Source organism: Calliphora vicina, chromosome 3, assembly GCF_958450345.1.
Source record: "Calliphora vicina chromosome 3, idCalVici1.1, whole genome shotgun sequence".
NCBI lineage: Eukaryota > Metazoa > Arthropoda > Insecta > Diptera > Calliphoridae > Calliphora > Calliphora vicina.
This window is the reverse complement of record NC_088782.1, coordinates 62,852,579-62,872,439: the sequence shown is the minus strand read 5'-3', so window position 1 is coordinate 62,872,439 and position 19,861 is coordinate 62,852,579. Positions and strand designations below refer to the sequence as shown.

Below are 19,861 nucleotides of genomic sequence, written 5' to 3'. Positions count from 1 at the left end.
TATGTCAGTTATTATGTTTAATGTCAATTATGTTCATCTCTTGTTAATCTGATTAAAATGAGTGACGAGAAAAAAGTACGTACTAAAATTATTAAATATTTTCAACAAAACCTAACTTGGTCCTACAAAAACGTTGGCAAAACAATCAAAGGTATACCGTCAAACTTATACTAACGTTATTAAACAGTATTGGGGGAGCTTGTCCACATGATGTTTCTAAAGACAATAAATAAAAAGCATTTTCAAAATATCACCCAACATATTAGGTAGAAAAGCAGTCCGGTTAGCTCAGTACTCGGACTATTTGGTACGAAAAGTTAAAGCCAATTCAGGATTAAAAACATACAAGTCTTAAAAAGTTCCTGACAGGAACTCTGCTAAAAATTTAGAAGCCAAAGACAGAGCACGGAAATTGAAGTCAAATTTTATAAAAAAAATTATTTGACATCCTGTCGCTATGATAAGCAAGGTCTTGAGTGGTACAAGAACAATAATGTGGTATTTGTACCAAGAGAGGAAAAATCCCTTAAACTGCCTGGAGCTAAGGCCAGTGGAGAGATATTGGGCTCCTTATATTGGGGATTTGAAAAGCCCCTAATGAGAATGAAACCATTTAACTAATAAAATCAAAAACATTACATTATTTATCATAAAATACTATTAACAGAAATTTCTTTAAATTACAAATTTCATGTAGTGCATAATCCGATCGGAAAATAAAAACAAACCAAAAATTAAATAATTTCATTTGAATGTATGTGGTTTTCATTTATAAATTGCAATTAAAACAACAAAAATAAGAGAGAAAAAAAAATGAAAACAAAATTTAAATTGAAATTACCTTTGTATAACCTTTTGCTGCTGCCACATGCAGCGCTGTTGCACCTGTTTTTGGATGTGGTCGATCAACTTCAGAGGCATCGCTACGCAACCATTTTTTGGCATCGCTCAACATTTGCTGTTCTTCAGCTTGACGGGCTTTAGCACAATCAATTTGTTGTTCGGCCACCATTTTTTGCATGAAATCAATCATGGGCAAATGTTGGATGTCGACAGCCAAGTCCACGGCTAAATCACCATCACTATTGACGGCAGCAACATCGGCACCATGTTCCACTAAATAACGTGCTATGCTTACAAAACTAAAAAGAAATGATATGAAGAAAAACACACATTAAAATTAAACAAATTAAGAGGCATTTAAGAAATATGTTGAACAAAAAAAAAACAAAAAACTGAAAATTTGAATGCAGCCGTTAGCTAGCCAGCCAGCACACAAAGTGAAATTAGAAGAAAAATAAAATAAAAACGTTTTTCATTTCTTTTTTTTATTTGTTTTGGTTAGATGATGAAATTCGAAATTATGCAATTTGGTTTTGTTTGTTTATTTGTTGAGGTTTAGAAAGCGGCGGCAGCGTTTACACAAACATCGCTGTTGCTGTTAACGTTGACGTTAACACCAATAACATTAATATAATTAATAATAGATCATTTGTTGAGATATTCTTTTGTTAAACACTTACCCACATGAGGCTGTAGCGTGCAGGGGAGTCCAACCTTCATTATCTTGTCTGTTTATATCAGCTCCTTGTTCTACTAGAAATTCAACCATTTCTAAATTGTCATCTATGCAGGCCTGCAAATAGTTAATAAAAAAACAAAAAATATGAAAATTAATTGTTTAATCTATTTAAGGTTTTACTTAATATTACTTAAAATAATTAAGAATTAATCACCCCTATCGTCAATAACATGTGAAATTTATGTTCCCATTAAATATCCATTTCCCTAGAAGGGAAAATGGCTATTGTGTTATTCTCATGAACTTTTCATTCACAATAGTTGATTTTGTTCGTAACAGCTGTTTATTGTTTACAAAATTCCATCTAAAATTTTCACAATATGGGGAATTTTTTCACGTGAACAAAGTTTATGAACGAAAAATGGGAAAAGGGAGCATATTTCATGTGAAATATTGATTCGCGATAGGGGTGAATAAAGACAAATTCAAACTAAAGGGTTTTTTTTATTAAACGCTTCTTATCTTTAGATTTAAAACAACCAAAGTGTGTGATATCATCGACATTTTTTATTCGTTTGAGGTTCACTGTGGTTTGTGGCTTATTGGCATAGACCTGAAATCGCACGATCTCGGTAGCCAGTTCACATTACCTCCATGTGAGATGACCATTTTTTCACCCACTGGATCCGCGGGCACCTCGTTCTCGTGATTTAAAACTTTCCCTGGCGACACTTAAAAGTTCTGTTTGCGTAACAAACCTCAAGAAAGCTCTTAAAATTAAAATTGGGCGCTGTATTGACCAGATAAATAAATAAATAAATCAGATATTTCCTGAGACCGGTTCTGTAAAAACTCAAAATTAGGTGGAAGACCTCGTAAGACTACTTCTAGACAAGATAATTTAATAGCGAGAGAGTTCAAGAAATTCCCAAAAATAATTCCTCGAGAGGTTGTTAATAGCCTAAAATTAGAAATAAGTACCCGAACAGTTAGTCGCAGAGCAAATGAGGCTGGTCTTGGTTGCTATCGTCCTGTGAAAAAACCACGCATTTCTAAAAAGAACCGTTCTGTTCGTCTACAATTTTGCCAGGGATCATTTAAACTGGTCGATACAGAAATGGAATACTGTCCTCTTTTCCGACGAATCCAAATACAATTTAAGAGGCAGTGATGGGAGCACATTTGTAAGACGATCAAAGGGAAAAAGATTAGATCCAAAGTGCACAAATAAGACTGTAAAGTTTGGCGGTGGCAATATTATTCATATTATAAAAGATACCATGACAGGTATAGGATACAGCCCATATTAAACGATGTTATGTATCCATACGCTGAGGCAAATATGCCCCTAGCTTGGAGATTCCAACTCGACAACGACCCGAAACACACCTCTAGGGTTGTAACCGATTGGTTACAATCCAACGAGGTACGTGTTTTGAAGTGGCCTGCCCAATCACCAGATCTCAATCCCATAGAAAATCTATGGGAAATTGTAGATCGAAAAATAAGGACCAAAAATTACACCAGGAAGGAAGATTTATCGGAGGCGGTTATAAGGGAATGGCAAAATATTTCAAAGGAGACCAGTGACTCTTTAATTGGTTCAATGCATCGTCGATGTGTAGCAGTTATAAAAAATAAGGGATACCCAACAAAATATTGAGTTATTGCAAAGTTTAGACCATATTTGTTAAAATAATACCTAAGTTTCCATTGTTTTGTCAATGCCGTACTAAAGAAGTCTTTTAATTTTTATTTCTCATTTTTAGAATTTAATTAATTAATTTTTTGTTAAATTAAGTTAATATAAGTATACAAATAAAATACTACAAAAATGTTAAAATTTTTTAAAAAATTATTTCAGATTTTAGGCTACTAATGAAATATTTGGAAAAGTTTCCATTGTTTTGTCAACTACTGTAAGTCAATAAAACTGAAATTGTCAATATAAAACTGTGTTTTTAAACCAATTTACTTTATAACCCCAATTTTTACCACCCTTTAATATAATGCCAATAGTCTACAAATGCGCTAAAGACAAAAGCTCTAAAAATAAACTTTTTTTGATAAAAATTCTTGGCAATTATTTAAATAATTTATGGCAATATAGATATGTTAAAGCAAAACAAAATTTCTAAAGACTTTAAGCCATTTTCAAGATTAATAAAGACACTAACAAAGATGAATCGTTTTAAAATAGTTAATATAATAAATATAAAAACGTTAAAAATACACATATTTTAAACAAACATTTCAGTAATTTATGCGAAATAAACAAATACTTGTACAATTTTGTATATTATTTAATCATTATAAAAATGATGTGAAGACAGTTTTTGTTTTGTTGTATTTTATTGTTTATTATTTATTTCAAATTGTTTAGAACAAAACAAAACTCCGTTAGAAATAAAAACGTTTGAAATAAAATAGATGAATGAACTGAACATTAAACAATTTGTTTAAACAAAATTAATGAATAGTTAAAGTAAAATAGGTGATTTTTTTAACAATGTTAACACAAATAGTTAAAATAAAATTTAGTTTTAAATAATTATAGTGTTGAAATGAAAAATGTTAAACAAATTACTGTCAACAACCTCTATAATAACAAATACGCTATGAAAAGTTCACATTTTATTTGAGTAAACTAAGAGGAACATATTTCTATAAAACCAGTCAGTCTCACGAACGATGGCGTTTATAATTCTGATGTTCATCACTGGCAGGTTCATCAGGTCGTATAAAAATAGGCTGCTACGTTCTGAATTTCAGATCCTATAAGCCCGAACAGGGACAGAGGAAATGATCAACCGTTTCCTCCTCCTCCTCGTTGTGACAACTTGTACAGAAGTTGTGAAATGAGATTCAATCACCCCTCACATGAAATATGTTCCCTTTTCCCATTTCTCGTTCATCAACTTTGTTCTCGGGAAAAAATTCCCCATGTAGTGAAATTTTTAGATGAAATTTTTTAAAGAATAAACAGCTGTTACGAATAAAAATCAGCTATTGTGAATGAAAAGTTCATGAGAATAACACAATAGCCATTTTCCCTTCGAGGGAAATGGATATTTAATGGGAACAAAATTTTACATGTTATTGGCGATAGTGGTGAATGTCTAGGCATTCAATGCGAACAAGCTCTGACCAGTGATCACTGCAGCTGAACTCACGGAATGTTTGTCATAGCAATCGGTCGACGACAATTATATTCAGGTCATATTGTCGTACTACAAGTAGTCTCTGTGAACCACTTTGTCTGTGCATAATCTTAGAGTCTATTCATAAACATACGTTTGCACCATGGAAGCGGTACCCTGACAATTCCATTAATTTACGCTTCCAAGAACTAAATCCCCCTCTTTGACAGAGTATCAGCGATATGATTACCTGGTTCACTTTGGTTCCAAGGTGTAGAATGTCTCGTCATATCGTTAAAATATCCCCGGTATTCCAGAACCAAGTTGGATATTATATAGAAACCCCTAGTAGAGTTCCAAATAGATTTGAGGCCAGCCTGGCTATCAATATAGATTTGAATATCAACCCCGTATATCCTATAAAACGATAACCAATTTACGGCTTTTGTGGCTTGCCATTCAGTCTGCAGACACTACATTGGCCCAGAAGTCTAAAATCCGCCTACACATGCCCTCATCTTTGAACCATTAGTGAAAACTTCAAAAGGAGTCTTCTATAGAACGGAATTCTGCCCCGTCAGGAACAACATAGTCAATTCTCTGTAAAAGAAAGCTTTGGGAGTACAGTAGTCAATATTCTCCGGTATTTCCTCCAGAATATTAAGTCCATAGTTCACCATATTCCATGCAATCGAAGCATTGAGTCAGAGTTAAGAGCAACTCTCTTTTCCATAAGATCAGCGGACATCCTGTTCATCATAGCTAAAAGAACCTTTGGCGTGGTACGTATTGCAAGTTATTGTTGTTGTAACAGCTGTCGTTGCTGGGTTGACAGCGCTTGACGGATTAAACTCGGGTCATTCTGAAACGTAGAACAGACTGTCTTATTGCAAGTAATCAAAAGTGCCGAAGGTCGTAAGATTTTCCGAAACGATTTGTGTATCTTTCAGAAGAGCACCCCACTAAACACTATAGGTTGAGTGTTAAGATTCCATGAAAGTTTCGAATCCAGGATTATACCGAGATATATCGCGTTGTCGGATAAGTTATGCTCTAGAGTGAGCGTACTGCCGATCCTATTCTAAGTAATATATTATCCTGATATTTTCCAGATACCGCTACGGAGACATTATCCGTGGAATCAAGCACCAAAAGTAATGAGTAATTTGCAAGATTCCACAAGAGTGAGATTGTACACCAACTTGTGCGGTCCAGATATTGGTCAAAATAGAGATGGTGGTTCTCCTCCTCATTGAAGAGGTAATGATCCTTCGGGTCAGAACTCTCCCTATGAAAGCAACGGTAGCTTGGTATAACCACATCCATTCAATATCTCGGAAAGCAACTAATTGTGTATTCCCCATAATCAAGGGATTTCTCAATTTAACCCTCAAGCGAGTGAAGCGCAGTGTCAAGGAGGTTTATAGTCCTCGACTTCGTATGAGAGGTTTTACGGCCTTTATGGATAATGTCCATGCAAGTCCCCCGATATAATCCCATCAGGGCCAGGCGATTTAAATGGATCAAAACTATATAGGGCCGTCTTTACACTAGTCTGTTAAAATTACCATAACATGTCTGCTTAAATTCATTACAATAATAAGCTAAGCAATAATGTGAGTGTTGTACACTTTTTATTATAAAACATCAAGTTTGTTCGAGGTTGGCTCACATTCAATAACACTTTGCTTATCTTGTTAATGCATCGCCGAATTTCAGCTTTCAGAGCATCAACTGATTGTGGTTTGCTCCCGGTCTTTAAATTCCGCCAGATAAAATAGTCCAGCGGCGTTAAATCACAAGAACGAGGCGACCATTTATCTTCACCAATTCGAGAAATTACATGACCTGTAAAATGTCCTTGATGCAGCGCCTAATTTCATCTTTCAGAGCATCAGTAGTTTGTTCATGTTTGTTCGGTCTTCCAAACGGCCCCAGAGAGAAGAGTCCAGCGTCGTTTCATCTCAAGAACGTTTGGTTGACTGTGTGGCTTGTGTCGCCGTTTGAAACCAAAGATCAGCTACAGTACCGTGTGTATAGTTTACGAGGAATTGCTATTCGAATTTTACGAATTGAGTAATTTTTCACAAGTAAAATTCGTTGTTCACATTTGTACTAAATAAATGCTAAAGGATGGCAGCTCTATTCTTAACATTTCAAGGAACTCAAGGAACAACAATCGTGCTTACTATGCTAAGACCTTAAATGTCTTCCTGTTAGAGGTTTATAGACATTCTGATAAAGGTCTACATATTGATAGCTAAAGTGTTATCTATTTTTCTTTGATAATAATAAACATTAAACATATATTTCTCAGCATTAATGTTTTTTGTTAATATAATTTATTTACACAAAAAAACTACAAACGAACTGAAACTTCAAAAAAAAAAAAACTGCACAGATACGACAATTATCAGTTCTTCAATGTCTTGTAGTAAAGAACCCACTTCACATTCATTCATTTATTTCTTGCAAAAAAAATAAAAAATAAATCTAAAAAAAAAACACAAAAATATTTTGTAAGAAAATTAAATAAAAACAAAAGAAAATTTTAAATAATAAAAGATGATATCATCGAAATATTTAACGGAAATTCAGCCAGTTCCCAACCAGACATGTAGAGCAAATGATATTTGTTTTCTTTATATTCGACTTTTAAGTTCTAATGAAATTTAGATATCAAATCAAAATTGTTTATACAATTTCAGTACTTTTTTTCTAGACTTTATTATCAATATTATTAGTAATATTACAATTTCGACATGGGATTTTTTCAAATTTTTCACAGTTGTTGTTTGCTTTAAATAATATTACATATAATATTTTAAGTAAATATTTATTATATCGATGTTTAATAAAATAACAATAACAAACAAAATGGGAAATTTCTTGAGAGTTTAGTTTTATAGTTGATATTTTAAAATGAAAGTAAAATTATAATAGATACTCGTATGTTTAGAATAATCAATGTATGAGTTGTTGTAGTTGGTCGGGAATTCCTATATAAGTATAACACAAAATTTGTAACAATCAAGTGACTAGTTCCATAGTGATAGGGATCAGTTCTACATCATTTCAAATTGAATTTCAGATTTTTTCAATAGAATTTCAGAAATTTACAATTGTATGACTTCAAATTGTTTAGATTTTATTTTGAAACATTTGTACAATATAAATTTATTCAAAGTATTCGGCAGTGTTAACTATGACCTTTTTCCATCTTTCTGGCAACATATGGATTCCGAGCCAAAACAACTGCTCATATTTTGAAGCCAAGAATGAATCAAGTCAATTGCGGTGACGCTGTTCTGATGTGAAGCCTATCCCAGAGATGGCGTTCTGTATCGATCGAAACAAATGGTAGTCGGACGGGGCAATGTATGGACTATAAGGCTAAACTTCCCATCCACTTCTTTCTAAATAGTTATTAACAGGTAATGAAACATGTGGCCGCATATTCTGGGCGTTTTTCGGCCAATGCAAACTGTGATAAATCACAAATATAGCTGGACAAAATTAAAAAATAAATGTCGGGCAACATTCCTTCTGATCATTTAATGAGCTTCTCAATACAATAGGGAACTGTAATTCGTGATTTGTTTTTTTTTTGTTTTTAGCTGCGATTAGGAAAAACTAAGCTTTAAAGTCAATTGTTGTCAACAGGTACATTAAGATTTCAAAGAGAAGTGTATTTTTTGTGTGACTTTGGTTTATGATTAAAAAGGCTACAGTGATTTTATTGTCATAATTTTTTTATATTATTATTAAGCTCTATTTCAAGGAAATATGCAACAATTTTCATTTAATTATTTCCATTGTAACTATTAAAAAAAACCATTTTTTGTGAAACGATCAGAAATTGGAAAAAATAAAATATTTCCTTTTTTCAAGTAGAGTTAGAGCTGTTTATTCCGCATAGTTCCGCTGTAAAATTATATTTGGGTTAATCTGTCAAGTGTTCACTTTAAGCTAAATCAAAAACATCTTGCGACCGCCATAATTTTTTTCACTTTTCCAGTATGACTTCTACTTTTTCACGAAAGAAAATTTTTGAAGAATGGGTAAAAACTCCCAAACTACATTGCGAAAAAAAAGTTGGTTTTTTATAATCGTTTATATATTTGAACTCATTTCAAATCACCCAACGTGATTTATTAATTTTGTCCAGTTAGATTTGCGATCTACCACACTGTGCAATGCTCGTTTCAAACGAATATGTTGCGTCCGATACAGGTTCCTTGTGATGGTCTGGTCAGATTGCAGCAGCTCATAACTGATAGAACCCGTTTGTTCCCACCAAATACAGAGCAATACCATAGCGCCATGGATATTTGGATTTGGTGTCGATTCGGCTGGTTGGCCGGGCTTAACATACAATCTTTTACGAATCGGGTTATCGTCATGGATCCATTTTTCATCGCAACTATATATAGGGTGAACAAGGATTTTCTTTTACAGCATTCAAGCTGCATTTGAGCCATAGGAAATCGTCTTTCAATGTCGAATTCAAATTTTGTATCAACAAAGCGTCATATACGGGAAGTTTTGCTTTACATCGTTAATTGGAAAAAAATTGCCGCTGAGGCATACCGTTTGCTCGCCGAAGCTTATGGTGAATGTGTTCCATCGGTTTTAACGCGCGAGAGATAGTTTGTGCTGTTTAGAAGTGATGATTTTGAAACGAAAGACAAAGCTCGTCCAGGCCAGCCAAAAAAGTTTGAAGAACAAGAATTGGAGGCAATACTACATGAAGATTGTTGTCAAACTAAACAAAAGTTGCTAAATTATTGGAAGCTACTAAACAGCAGGATTCTTCCAAAAGCAGGGAAATTGGGTACCATACGAATTGAAGCCGAGAGATCTTGAAATACGATTTTGAATGTCCGAAAGAAAAATGAACACAGAACGATAACCCGAAGCGTAATAGATCGTATGTAAAGTCCGGCCAACCAGTCGAATCGACACCAACGCTAAATAACCTTGGCACAAGTTAATTCTCTGTATTTGGTGGGAGCAAAAGGGTCTTAACTATTATCCCAGAGAACCTGTACCGAACGCAACTGATTTGTTTGAAGCGAGCATTGACCGAATAACGCCCAGAATATGCGGCCAGACATGAAACCGTAACATTCCATTTAAATTATTCGCGACGCATTTCAACGTGAGTTGCTTTTTATAAGTGTGTTTTAATTTTATTTACATTAAAATATTTTAATAAATAATAAAGGGTAATAGTGATGCAAATAAATGGTTTAAAAACCAAAATATAAAAGAAAGTGTAATTGTGTTTGATTGCGAATTTGTGTTGATGCAGATGAATATCCAGGCATTGAAGATCCAGGCAGAGAAGACCACCGAATCCAGTGTCGACATACAACTCGAAATGGGAACTTATACTTTTTATATTTAAGTATTTATGTATAATTATTGTATAAAAAAAAATGTAAAAAATAAAGAAATTGTTATTTATATTAATTACCAAAAAAATAGAAAGGAAAAATTGTCAGGTGCCAAATCGTACACGAACGGTATCAAGTCGCCAACTAAAGGTGTCAAATTGACAACGGTTCGGTGTCAAATCGTACACAAACGGTGACAAATTGTCAACGGTCTGTTACAAAATCGTACACGAACGTTGTCAAATCGACAACGGATGGTGTCAATTCGGCAACGAAATTGTGTAATTTTTTCGTTGTCAAATTCACACCGTTCGTGTACAATTTGTACACATACGGGGTTGATACACTATTGACACCGAATGGTGTCAAATTGTACACGAATGTGTTCATTTTTTGCTCTGTGTATATATAAGTTTGTTATTCCGTTTGTAATTTCCACAATATAATTTTCCGACCCTATAAAGTATATATATTCTGGATCCTTATAGATAGCCGAGTCGATTAAGCCATGTCCGTCTGTCCGTCTATCTGTTAAAATCAATTTTCTGAAGACCCCAGATATCTTCGGGATCCAAATCTTCAATAATTCTGTCAGACATGCTTTCGAGAAGTTTCCTATTTAAAATCAGCAAAATCGGTCCACAAATGGCTGAGATATGAGGAAAAAACCAGGACAACCTCGATTTTTGACCTATTTTTTTACCTATATCTGGATTACTAATGCCCAGTTTTTGACTTGTTATTTAAATACGTATTTAGTTATTTTTTACTTAAAATTAAGTTGTATTTAAATACAGTTTGAGTTTTTCAGTGCAACATAATTTGTCTTATTTAAATAAGATAAAAGTATGGTAGCACTACTAAATATCAAAAATTTATCGATAGTTTTGCTTAAAACAGCTGTTCAACCAAAACAAAAATTGATAAATTTTGCCCAATAAGAAATAAAAGTTTATTAAACAGTAAAATTATTGGTAGGAAAATGTACAAAAAAAAAAAAGCTCCAATTGCCCCGCATCGGAATTGTGGTTTTTGCAAGACGCTGTTGTTTGGTTTTTTATACCCTTTACCATGAGTGGCAAGGGTATATATAAGTTTGTCATTCCGTTTGTAATTTCTACATTTTTCATTTGCGACCCCACAAAGTATATATGTATATTCTGAATCGTTATAGATAGCGGAGTCGATATAGCCATGTCCGTCTGTCCGTCTGTCCGTCTGTGTGTTGAAATCAACTTTCTGAAGCCCCCAAATAACTTCCATAAACGAATGATACATCAATATCTCCGAAATTCTTCCGGCTCGGTTGCTATTTAAAATCGAGAAAATCGGTCCACAAATGGCTGAGATATAAGGAAAAAACCAGGACAATCTCGATTTTTGACCTATTTTTGACCCATATCTGTATTACTAAATCATTAATATAGACAATATTGATATCTAATGATAGATATTTCAAAGACCTGTGCAACGACGTATATAAGACCATAGTACGTTGGACCTACAATGGGTCAAAATCGGAATTTTTTTTCACTAAATATTAAAAAAAAAAAATTTTTTAAATTAAAAAAAAAATTATAAAATTTAAAAAAAAAATTTTTAAAAACAATTTCGAAAAACAACTGGAAAAAAATTTAAACTTTGTTTACCTAAAAATATTTAAAATTTTTATTTTAAAATATAATTTTGTGAAGGGTATATAAGATTCGGCACAGCCGAATATAGCTCTCTTACTTGTTTTTCACTACAATAGAATGAAAAAAAAACCAAACAACAAAAGTCAGCTGTCAAAATCATATGGTAGTTTATGAAACTTAAATAGAATTTAAATGGCCAACGTTGACCATTTAAGTATCATTTAAAAAAGCACTGAGAAACTCATTTTCGTATTTAAATAGAATTTAAATATAATTCATATTTAAATACGAAGTCAAAAACTGGCTCTAAGTCATTAATATAGTAATTTGAACCTACAATGGGTCAAAATCGGAAAAAAAATTTTAACACGCATTTTTTTCACCAAACAAAAAAAATTATTTAAAATTTAAAAAAAAAATTTAAATTTAAAAAAAAAAAATTATTTAAAAAAATCTAAAAAAAAATTTTAATTTTAAAAATCTAAAAAAATTTCCAAAATATGAAAAAAACAACTTTGGAAAAAAAAATTTTTTGTTTACCTAAAAATATTTAAAATTTGTAATTTGAAGTATAATTTGGTGAAGGGTATATAAGATTCGGCACAGCCGAATATAGCTCTCTTACTTGTTTGTTCATGAACTTTGTTCACGTGAAAAAATTTCGCATATTGTGTAATTTTTAGATGGAATTTTGTAAACAGTAAACAGCTGTTACGAACAAAATCAACTATTGTGAATGAAAAGTTGAGGGGAATATCACGCTAGCAATTTTCCCTTCGAGGGAAATGGATATTTCATGGGAACATACATTTCACATGTTTTTCACAATAGGGGTGCATATGTTGTCAGAAAAATGGTGAATACTTTGAATAAATTTCTATTGTACAAATGTTTCAAAATAAAAGCTAAAAATTTGAAGAAAAAAATCCCGCATTTTTTAACTCATACACCCAATAATTTGCATATATTTTTTACCAAATTTTTAACCATAATATCAATTAGCAAATTCTTTGCATTATGGAAATGGTTCAGTGATATTTGTATATTAAATTCTCCAAATAATTTAAGCCGATAACATCTTGAGAAATGTTAAATTGTTTAAATTTTGTTATATTTGTATTTAATTTTTTTATCTGCTGTTTTACAAAATGTCTGTTAAATCCTCCTAAATTGTTTGTATATAATTTTGATTCGTATTATTATTTTATTATTCCCATGTGGGAGGTCATGTATCCAATTTAAAGCAAAACATCAATGTTTTTGCCTGCCTGCCTGCGTGTACACAATTCATTTTTCTTATGTTTAATTAATTAATTGGCACTTGTCCAGATTTTTATTATTATTTTTTTTTGATTATTTGAATTTTATATGTATGAATGCCACTTTACTTTTACGTAAATTTTATTTTCTGAGCTTAAACCTTTAAGGCATCACCACAACTTACATGGATTTGAAAGGAAATATGTACTGGAAACAAAGTCTTATAAAATTTGTTTCAAAACTATTTGAGGACATTTTTTTATTCTTATAACATTTTAAAAAAATCAAAAGGTTTGTAACCATTGTTACAATAATAACATTTATTTTAGTTCATTAAAAACTTTAGAATAGTTTATATTAAAATATGATTATTTTAGTCTAAATTTAGCTGAACATAATTGATAAACTTATTGCGCTTCAATTTGAACGTTTATTTATCCTTTTTTCACCAAAGATTTCAAAATTTGTATTATAACGTTTGAATTTGTTTGCCATTACAAAAGTCATGTAAATTCAAATACATAAACTTGTAAATAGTTGTTACAGTTATGCTTTCTTCATCAAATATTTGTTTAATTTTAATTTTTAAAATTCGTTTTTTTTCATATTTTTTGTTGTCTTTTAACATGGGTTAATATTGAGTAAATTTTTTTATTTACTTTTTTTTTAATTTCTATTTTCTTTATCAATTTTCAATGAACATTTCGAATTTGGCTGTATTTATTGATTATATTGGAAATGTATCAAAGATATACATGTAATAAAATTGATTTCATCTGTGTATTAATGGAAACAAAAATCAAATTTTTAAGGTATGCATTCTATATAAGACCAAATATTAGGAAACGAAAGATAGTTGTTGCCTAAAAACAAAATACATTTTTAACTTTACGATATAATTCTCTAAAGTTTTGGGAAATCATGTATGGATACCATCACCCATCGAAAATGTCAAACCCTTCAAAATGTTTAAAAATAAACTTACAGAAAGGGCGTTAAACTAATTCCAATGTTATTAATCAGTATCGGGAGATCTTGTCCGCTGATAGAAAACCTGGTACAGGTAGAAGAAATGGTCCACATTATGTTTCGAAAGCCAATAAATATAAGGCATTTTCAAAAAAGCTCCCAACACATCTGGTAGGAAAGCAGTCCGGTAAGCTCAGTACACGGACTATTTGTTACGATAAGTTAAAGCCAATGCCGGTTTAAAAACATACAAGGTTCAAACATTCCCTAACAGGAACTCTAAAAATTTAGAGGCCAAAGACAGAGCACGGAAATTGAAGTCAAATTTTATAAAAAAAAAAAACCAGTAAGAGAGCTATGTTTGGCTGTGCCGAATCTTACTTCACCAAATTATACTTAAAAATATTATTTTTTAAATATTTTTATTTAAACAAAATTATTTTTTTTTTATTTAAATTGTTTTTAAACTTTTTTTCCAAAACCTTTTTAAAAAAGTTTTTTCCAATTTTTTTTTTTTTAATTTTTCCAATTTCTTTTTAATTTTTAAAATTTTTTTTGGGCAAATTTACAAAAAAAAATTTTTTGATGAAGAAAAATTTCGGGTTAAAAATATTTTTTCCGATTTAGTCCCATTGTAGGTCCAACTTACTATAGCCTTATATACACACAGTTACTAAAGTATACGTACGATCGACTTATTGGGCTTTTTTTATAAACATCTATTATATAAAAATACAAGGCCTGACTTATTCATATCACAAACAATAAATAGATTTTTTAAAAAAGCCCAATAAGTCGATAATAGGTATACTTTAGTAACTGTGTGTACATTGTTGCAATGGAATTTGAAATATCTATCATTAGATATCCATATTGCCTATATTAATGACTTAGTAATCCAGATATAGATCAAAAATAGGGCAAAAATCGAGGTTGTCCTTAAATCCTTACTGTTATGAATTTTAAGTAAAACCTATTCAGAATATTATAGTCCAGATAATTCTAAATACACTCTGAAAGTTTTACTAAAATTGGAAAACGTTAAACCTTAAATCGTGAAGGTCAAATGTCAAACTTTTCTATATTTGGAATTTCTCTTGGAAAGATAGCGAAATGTTGTATATTTTTGGGCCGATTTTGATGAAACTTAAGAAAAATATAACACAAAGCCTAGTATTTACAAAACCAGCAGAAAAATTAAAATTAACCCATATAGCACTTGGGGTTAAAAAGACTCCAAAATTCTAAAACCATAAAAAAAATATGATTTTAAAAGTTTGGGGTTATTTTAACCCCAAGTGCCATTCAGGGTTAATTTCCATTCTTGTGCTGTTATTATAAATACTAGAGTTAATGTTATATTCTTCTTAAGTTTCATCAAAATCGGCCCAAAAATAAATAACAATTCTATATCTTTAAATTAGAAATTCCAAATATTGAAAAATTTGACATTTGATCTTCACGATTTAAGGTTTAACGTTTTCCAATTTTAGCAAAACTTTCAGAGTATATTTAGAATTATCTGGACTATAATATTGTGAATAGGTTTTACTTAAAATTCATAACAGTAAGGAAATTGGGCTCATTCGTCAAAATATGGCCAAATAATTGTTTTTTTTTCGAAAATTTCAAAATTTAAATCGCAGGTACGGAAAAACTATAAGAGATATTTTCATATTTTTATTCACTATTATATTCTCAATAAATCCCAATAAGATGATCAAAAAATTCTAAAATTAGTTTAACAAAATTTTTAAAAATTTGAAAATGGAGTTTTGAAACTGCCGTTAAAAAAATTTTATTTTTTTGTTCATACCTAAGAATAGGTTAACGGTATCCTACGAAGACAAAAACTCATATACAAGTAAATATGGACATATTTTAAGTAAAAATAAGCTTTTATTTTAATATTTATCAAAATATGTTAATTTTATTCCTACATTTCTTGTTCTAGTGGCCTGAGACACGTTAATGGCCTGGCGAATTTTTAATAACTTTAACATTTTTTGACCAATTTCTGTATTTTATGTCTCATTAGAACGACAATTACGTACACATTTCGATTATTTTAAATTAAATTACAAAAGTAATTTTTTAATGGCAACATTTTTACAAAAACTGAAAAAAAATGCATTTTTTCCCCTTGTAAATGCATCTCAAAACTTTTTCAGGATGATTTTTTTACTAATGTTCACCAAACTGGAGGGTGAGAATGGCCAAAATCCAACTTTCGTTTATTAAGGGCCACCCTAGTGTACATCGTTGCAATGGACTTTGACATATCTATCATTAGATATCCATATTGTCTATATTAATGACATAGTAATACAGATATAGATCAAAAATAGGGCAACAATCGAGGTTGTCCCGGGTTTTTCCTTATATCTCAGCCATTTGTGGGCCGATTTTCTCGATTTTAAATAGGAACCGAGCCGGAAGAATTCCGGAGATATTCATGTATGAATCATGTATGTAAGTAATTTGGGGGCTAAGGAAAGTTGATTTCAACATACAGACGGATATGGATATATCGACTTCGCTATCTATAACGATCCAAAATATATATACTTTGTGGGGTAGCAAATGAAAAATGTAGAAATTACAAACTTGCCACTCATGGCGAAGGGTATAAAAAAATATACCTACTGCATAATGAATGACGAAACGGAATGATACGGAATATTTGTCTGTTGCTGATGCTTAAGGGAATGTTGCAGAAAAGTTTAGGACCCAAAAGCAGAAAATTTTCCAAAAAAGTTCTTGGTATGACAAGCAATATGCAATTGCAGTAAAAGAAGCCAAACATTTGTTACAAAGGCCCCTATAAATACCGAAATTTACATTAAGGAGATAGTTCTTAATGTGTCCACTTATTTTTGGACAAGATATTGGACGGACTCTTGTTAAAAGAGAATTTAAGAGCACAATAAAGGTGTCCTAAAGTGTTGTAGATTTTAAATGGAGATGGACTTATTATGATGGTGTTATTATGTAACTTCTTTCGAAAAGAAATTCGCTTGAATCTGTATGCTTTATACATTGTATTTCGTAAATGTTTCGTTTCGAATCGAATTACATAATAACACCCCTGTTCGAACAAAGTGACAGAAAGCCTAATAAAAACCTTAATGGAAGGGTTTCCGGAAAAGGTTCAAAATTTCATCACTAGTGATTAGAACTATAAAAATAATATTTTGTGTAAGTTGTAATAATAATTTGAATCAAATAAAAAAAAATCCAAACTGTAGGTTTAGTGGTTTCTTTTTTATTAACATTTATGTATGTTAAGATTTTTTCAATTAGTTGTTTTTGTATCAGAATCAATAGCCTTTATTGTAGTGTTTGGTTTTTATTTATGTTTAATTTATTTCTAAAAGAAATAACGTAACAAAGAAAACACAAAAATTATAAAATTTCATAATTGTCTAAATCATTCATTACAACGAATTAAACACTTACGAAATTGTAAATGTTTTATGTTTTTTTTCACAAAAAGTCAATGTTTTTGTTAATTTTTTTTTTAAAGTAAAATTCTTTCAATTTCATTTAATTTAATTTCAAAATAATAAAACACACGAACATCGGTATCGTACATTCGCACACAATTTCAAAACGAAAATTCGAAAACAAAAACGAAAGTGTTAAAGTTTGTTTTTCATTTTTTTTTTATATTTTAAACAATTGTAAATATGTTCAAGTATTTATTGTTGTTTTGTTTACATTTCAACAAAATATTTGTTAAAGAGATAGAGAAAAAATAAAATACATAAAACAAAAAAAACAAATTATTTCCTTCAGTCCGTTTTTTTTTTGAAGCATAATAATAGATACAATACAACAAAATAAAATTAAATTAAGCAATAGTTTAGCTTTGGTGCTGCAGTGTTTGTTGCATATATTCGTATAATCAAATCAAATCTGAAATGTTATTCACCTTTTCTTCTTTTATACGTTGTTTTTTGTATTTTTCAAAATTTTCAATCGATTCAATGAACAGCCACAATAGAAACCAATTCAAAACGTTTTTGTGTTTTTTTTTTCATTTTGGCGTCCAGTACTTAATTTATCTACTATTTTTTAATTTACCCTCAACTTAGGTTTCTAAATGTTTAGCAGTAGTGTGCATTTTGGGGAGCAGAGCAGACCCCAAACAAAGCAGACAGAGATAAATAAGTAATCAACTGCTCGGCGTCATTGTCTGTTTGGTTGGAGAGCTTTTAATAATGCGACACGATTGCAACAATTAAACACAGTACAAAACGTCAGCGAAATAATTAGAAAATCATTACAATTAAACACTAAATGCAATTAATAGGGAATAGCCTCTAATCAAATACAGTTTAAAACAAGTAAGAGAGCTATATTCGGCTGTGCCGAATCTTATATACCCTTCACCAAATTATACTTCAAAATAAAAATTTTAAATATTTTTTAATTTTTTTTTGAAAAAAATTTTGAATGGTTTTTTTAAATTTAAAAAAAAAATAAATTTAAAATTTCTTTTTTTTCAATATTTAGCGAAAACAAACTTTTGGTGAAAAAAAAAATTCGGGTTAAAAAATATTTTTTCCGATTTTGACCCATGTAGGTCCAACTTACTATGGTCTTATATACGTCGTTGCAAAGGTCTTTGAAATATCTATCATTAGATATCCATATTATCTATATTAATGATTTAGTAATCCAGATCGACTCCGCTATCCATAAGGATCCAGAATATATATACTTTGTAGGGTCGTAAAATTATATTGTGGAAATTACAAACGGAATGACAAACTTATATATACCCTTCTAATGAAGGTGAAGGGTATAAAAAAAATGTTCTTAACAAGTGTTTCATGGAAACACAATTGGAGTCGCTAGAGTTGGTGAATCCAGAAAACAGGGCAATATTGCACAACAAAAATCGGCTGCTTGACATTTCAAAGGAGCCCTTAACAAAATCTTTCCATCTGGATCTGTTCATCTCGATGTTTTTTTATTTCACAACAACTTGTTAGCCGCTACGATTTCAATTTGCGGCTGCCTTTCGGATTGCGCTTAATAGAATTTCTAGCAATATCTGTGTTTGACTTTCGTGTGGTGTGACCTATCCAGTTCCACTTTCGCCTTTGAATTTCGGTGGTTATAGGGAACTGGTTAGTTTGCTGCTATAATCTGTTGTTTCACATATTCTGTGACCAAAAAACTCGAAGAATTCATCTCGAATGTTTTCCCGAAGTCTATGCATATTAGATATTGAGAAGACTACTATAATTTTAAACCCCATTTTCTCAATGTCTGGTAATATTTTACTATTTAAAATCGACAAAATCGGCTGAGATATAAGGAAAAAAAAACCGGGAAAACCTCGATTTTTGGCCTATTTTTGATCTATATCTGGATTACTAAGTCATTAATATAGACAATATGGATATCTATTGATAGATATTTTAAAGTCCATTGCAACGATGTATATAAAGCTATAGTAAGTTGGACCTACAATGGATCAAAATCGGGAAAAATATTTTTTAACCTGAATTTTTTTTTTCATCAAAAATTTTTTGTCGTAAATTATTTTTCCAAAAAAAAAAATTGGATAAACTTGGAAATTAAAAAACAATTTCGAAAAGAAAAAAATTTTAAAAAAAATCAAAAAAAAAATTTTATAAAAAATTTTTATAAAAAAATTTCGAAAAAAAATTTAAATTTTGTTTACCTAAAAATATTTAAAAAAAAAAAATTAAAGTATAATTTCGTGAAGGGTATCTAAGATTCGGCACAGCCGAATATAGCTCTTTCACTTGTTTTTTTATTTGATTGAAATTATTATTACAATTTATAAAAAAAATATTTTTGTAGTCACCAGTGATGAAATTTTATAGAGATGTCACTTTGTTCGAACAAGTTGTCCATCTCCGATTAAAATCTTCCACACTTTTGGACACCTTTTTA

General features: G+C 30.8%; 1 protein-coding gene across 15 annotated transcripts in view; it reads right to left on the bottom strand.

Moving 5' to 3' along the window:
- The window catches only part of Mbs (Myosin binding subunit), a 155,825-nt gene that overhangs the window by 103,299 nt on the left and 32,665 nt on the right, over nt 1–19,861 (bottom strand). For all 15 annotated transcript variants that reach the window (XM_065504461.1, XM_065504463.1, XM_065504475.1 and 12 more), the window contains exons 2-3: nt 1,524–1,636; nt 842–1,142 (exon numbers count right to left, since the gene is read on the bottom strand). In XM_065504461.1, the coding sequence (XP_065360533.1) occupies nt 842–1,142; nt 1,524–1,636 (414 nt within the window). The remainder of the gene's footprint in view (nt 1–841; nt 1,143–1,523; nt 1,637–19,861) is intronic.